This window comes from Cystoisospora suis, assembly GCF_002600585.1.
Source record: "Cystoisospora suis strain Wien I chromosome Unknown contig_6046, whole genome shotgun sequence".
In the NCBI taxonomy this organism is placed as follows: domain Eukaryota; phylum Apicomplexa; class Conoidasida; order Eucoccidiorida; family Sarcocystidae; genus Cystoisospora; species Cystoisospora suis.
In genome coordinates, this window is record NW_027158835.1 from 1 (window position 1) to 4,545 (window position 4,545).

A 4,545-nucleotide genomic window follows, 5' to 3' on the forward strand; every position below is an offset into this window, starting at 1 on the left:
GGTACTACTGAGGGAGTAGACCGGTGTGGGAGAGGAGCCGTGCTTGCTAGCTTGCCGGGAATGCCAGCCGCTGACTTGGGAGTCGAAACGACGGTCGCTTGGTTTCTCCGGAGGGTTCTACTCCCGCAGGCGACCGCATACTCTGTGTGATCGAGATCTCTTCATCGAAGTCGCAGCAGGCCTTGGACGCCAAGACGGTATTAGGTCAGATATGTAGTACCCTGGAGAATGCTTCCCTGCAAAGAACCGCCGGCACTTGTCCCATCAGCGGCACGCGTTGACTGCGCCCCGCGGGGACTTCGAAAGAATCGTCTGCGATACGTGCCTTCTAGGAATGCTGCTGTTGCGGGTCGAACTGCATCCGCTAGACTCCAACGGCTACCCGCCACAAACCTTCCCAGATGGTGCACGAAGTGTCAAGTGTGCAGCCGAACCAAAGACGACACTTCTTTGTCCTCATGTCCAAAGGATTGTTCCTGACCTTAGTTGATGCGACGCAGAAGACAAGCAAGTTAGACATCCCAGCCGCTAGCTCAGGGTAGTGCACGTGGGCAGTGACAGACACTGCGTCTGCCACATTCAACGAGGGACCGGGGAAAACCGTTGCAGTAACAGTGCCACCCACTGACAGTCCCAAAAAGGTATGTAGACCACGCTCGGTATCTGACTATGGGGTGCGCCTGCGGCTCAAATTTTTTGTGACCAGAGCACGCCACCCCCAGTTCAGTAGGCTACGCATACGCGTACCAAAGACTCTTGTCTTTGGTACGCTGTTTATCACGACTACGCGGAGGACGAAGCTACCCGACTGCACATCCCTGAGTGGCAGCCGCCGCAGAAATCTTGTTGACCACTAAGGTACTTTGGTGATGTGGACTGCAGTATTGACCGCACAGGTCATCATTTTTTTTCGCTCGCCAATTCTTGGCATCCGAGCGCCTTCTTTGCTCCTGTGTGTTGAGAGGAGTTACTTAGACCGTGCTGTATTCATCAGGATAGCAGCGGTGAGAGGTCCACAGCTTTTGTCGGCTGACTACCATGCCGCGGATGACAACCAGTGGCTGCTGACACTCGGAATCCGAACAAGAACAATGTCCTCAAGGGCCGCCTCCACCCTGCCATGGGGGGGGGGTCGAGGGGCGGGGGCACGACTCCGTGGGTACTCTCTTCGCGTATGGGCAGGGACTTCTTACTGGTCCCACCTTATCTCGTGGCAGCGTTGATTGGGGCGATTGCATGTGAACTGTGTAAAAGAAGCGCTTCAGTGCAAATGCGCGGGTCGGCCCTCTATCCAGTGCGTAACCTGGCGACGGAGCTTCTGGCAGCCCTATACTTCCAACGGTCTCTGAATGCAGCACAAGTGACTCGAAGTGCCAGCTGTGTTCACATGTGCTAGTGATGCACATGTCACATTTTGTCTTTCCGTGGACGTGGGTGGACGCTCCCATTTCGAAACGTGGCGTATAATGCGGGAAAACCGTCCGTAGTGGGCTGCGGCCGTGTCAGCGTGCTCCGTGAGTAGTTTGTAGAGGAACTGATTCTACTCAACTCGTAAGACGGCAAGGCAGCTCCGGGTCTCCGGAGCGTCTAGCTAGCGGAGCTCTACGGCAGAACCGGCATATGATATGTTCTAGCAACGCCCTCTGTAGCTTAGCCCTTTCTGCCAAGCAAGTCGTTGACCCCGTCGCAGTGTTAACGAGATGCAGTCAGTTGCTACAAGGGCCGCAGACGAAACGACAGTCCTGGAGACCTGGCCGCTACAGACTGGAACCAGTGGCAGTTTTCCCCATAGAGTACTTCCATGGTCGTTATGAACCCTGTGCATCATATGGGCCGTTTCCTACTGAGGTTGACACCCCATATGGTTGGAGGCCATGGGTTTGTCCCGTGACGAGACGGGCTAGTATGGCTCCCGTTACGAGGCATCGCCGTGGAGTGACAAGACCTCATGCGAAAAGACTGCCCAAGCTTCTCGTGTATGTGACTCAGACTAGCTTTCTTGGCGGCGCCTTGCCTCTTCAGGTACATCTACTCACGAGCATAGCCTTGCTCAGAAAGCACACGGAGAGGGGTCTTTACCTCAAGAAGAGGTACGGAACCTCCTCAGTTTCTTGAACCGCGTAGCCTGGCACCACCTCCACGGCGCCTGCAACACGCATTAACACCAGCATCCGCCCGCCATTGCTCGCATGTGCGCACACTGTCACACCAGGCATTGTAAGAACATGCTATGGGCACGAGACGCGGAAGGTGTGTTTTGTAGGCCGTGCTTGGGCAGCGTCACTTGTACGGAGGCGACGAAGCGAGCATCTTTTCCTGCAAGCTGTCCTAGGATCGTCTCCCTCCCTAGGAACACTACGAAGAAGCCGGGAAAAAACTACGTGGAATAACAAGAGCAGTAAGCTTCGACCAGATGCGTCGCAGACTCTATTACTTTAGATGTGAGAGGAAACCCTGAGTTCCCGCGTCATCGGGAACAGTCTGCCTTTTCCCTGGCCACAAGAAATATTGCTTACCCAATATACAGGCACACGGCCAGTGTTTTCTCCAGATTTTTTTCGTGTGGCCGTTGTAGAAACCTGCTCAGACTGTATCTGTACACGGCAAAGCGGGCGAAGACGATGAGGCTGGCGCTGACCACTCATCACAGCGCTGACCCATATTTTTTGACACGGGAGAAGACTGGCATACTGCTGAGCCACTCAACCTTCGACAGAACCAGATGAATGCACGGTGGTGCCTGACTCGCCACTTCTCAAACTCAGATGCGTTCGCTTGTACTCTAAGTCACGTCTACCTGTCTTCCTTCTCCTGGAAACAGCTTTGTACTCTCCGCAGGCCTCAACGAGGCTGGCCAGGTCAGCGGCACAAAACATAACTGTTCAGGTTTTTTTGCCGTATGGAGCTTGCTGTAATGGAGGCTAGTTTCATTGGGTGGCTTTTCCGCCAGGCAAGGACTGTCTTCAGAAAGTTGATTTTCCTTGCTTTCACGGTGGTCCTTGCCGTAGTCCGGGTCTCGGAAGAGGCGGTCGTGTCCGTCCTTTGGCTTCTCAGGGACAGGACGTGCAACGCAGTGCTTGCTAATCGATTGCGATTCTTTTCAACGTTCATCTCGCCACCTGTCGTAGAAGCTTACGAAGATGAACCCAAGCGAAAGAAACACCACTCGAAGAAGAACAGCGGATGTCCGTACTTGCCACATGAAATCCAGATTGCCCACGACGCCTCCGAGCGTCGATTCCTTGTTGGTTTTGAGCCCAGGCTCTGCGTAAGGTGCATCATGCGATGGATGTCAATGTTTCCTCGGTCTCACGCCGCTGTGGTATACGCGGTGGCTTGCTGCCTGGAGCGACTATCGTACTTCTCTGATCTGGCTCGTGGGCTACTACAGCTGTGGGGCTACGTCGCGGTGCGTTCAACACATTTTGAGTCCTTCGTTATGTGGGCTTTGACGGAGAAGCGTGTTGAGCAGGTCCTTGTAATCGGCGCTGGGTTCGATACTCGAGTGTACCGGTGTGCTAAGCTCATCAGGGAGGAAAACACTATGTTTTTTGAACTGGACCTTCCTCATATTCAGCGCAGCAAGTGCCGAAAGCTGCTGCAGACGTTGCGGACGAGTGATCTTGGCCAAGCACTGCGGTATCTGCGGATGATACCGTTCGATATTCGGACGAATGACATACGCGAGAAGCTGCGAGGCAGCGGGGTCAGACAGGATGTAAATACAATCGTGGTCTTGGAGGGTGTCAGCCCGTATGTTCCCATTGGGGACTTAGCCCGACTGTTTGAGGGCTTGCAGTCACATTTCTCGACTAAGTCGAAGCACGGTCAGGAACACGGCAGGCCGGAGGTCTTTCTACTCATGGACTATTTGCGGGACGGGAACCCGGAGAAGGCAGAGAAACACAAGCACGAAGACCACACTTCCGAGGCGAAGACGGCCTTGTTACCGCACGAGGGCCGCGAGCATTTAGATAGAAGGTGGAGACCGCCTGTGGTGCAGTTTGGCTCATTGTTCTCTCACAATGTGCCCGAGAAGTGGAATGTGCTGCCGGCAGATCCCGCTGAGTGGGCTGACAGCCTTGGCTGGAAGGAGGTTTGCAGGACAACTCTGCAGAATGCCACGGTGAGTCTCAAGAACCACCGCTACGGCGAGATCCTGCGGGCTACAGAGGCGCTTCCCGCCGCGGTTTCTCTTTTCCAGACCAAGTAAACGAAGACGCGCAGGCGTGTGAGCTGCGGAGGCGCACCGGACGAGTAGCGCCGACGTTGGGAACACGTCTCCGCCTGGCACGATTGTCAACACCTCATTGTCTGCAGGGTAGCCTCCGGATTGGTTGCGTGTTTGGCGTAGTACATGCGGGATCCCCGCTTTTGTCAACGAACTAACTTGAACACTCTCCCGGAACTGGGGCAAGCTGGCTGGTTCGGGTCATCACGTTAGTGTTGCCCTTTCACCCCCTGTGTGCACGAGGAAGCGCTTGACTGGTTCGGCTCGGCGCAAGTGCCCGCCGTGGCGTCTAGGCCGTGGGTCTGTGTTGATGG

General features: G+C 55.1%; 1 protein-coding gene across 1 annotated transcript; it reads left to right on the plus strand.

Annotated features, from left to right (window-relative positions):
• Positions 1-2,765: 2,765 nt before the first annotated feature.
• On the plus strand, positions 2,766-4,213 carry CSUI_009788 (methyltransferase; the record flags this gene model as incomplete). Its single annotated transcript, XM_068069897.1, has 3 exons — positions 2,766-2,769; positions 2,839-2,858; positions 2,906-4,213. 3 exons carry the CDS (start codon positions 2,766-2,768, stop codon positions 4,211-4,213), a joined length of 1,332 nt encoding a protein of 443 aa, XP_067918127.1.
• Between the last annotated feature and the right edge of the window lie 332 nt (positions 4,214-4,545).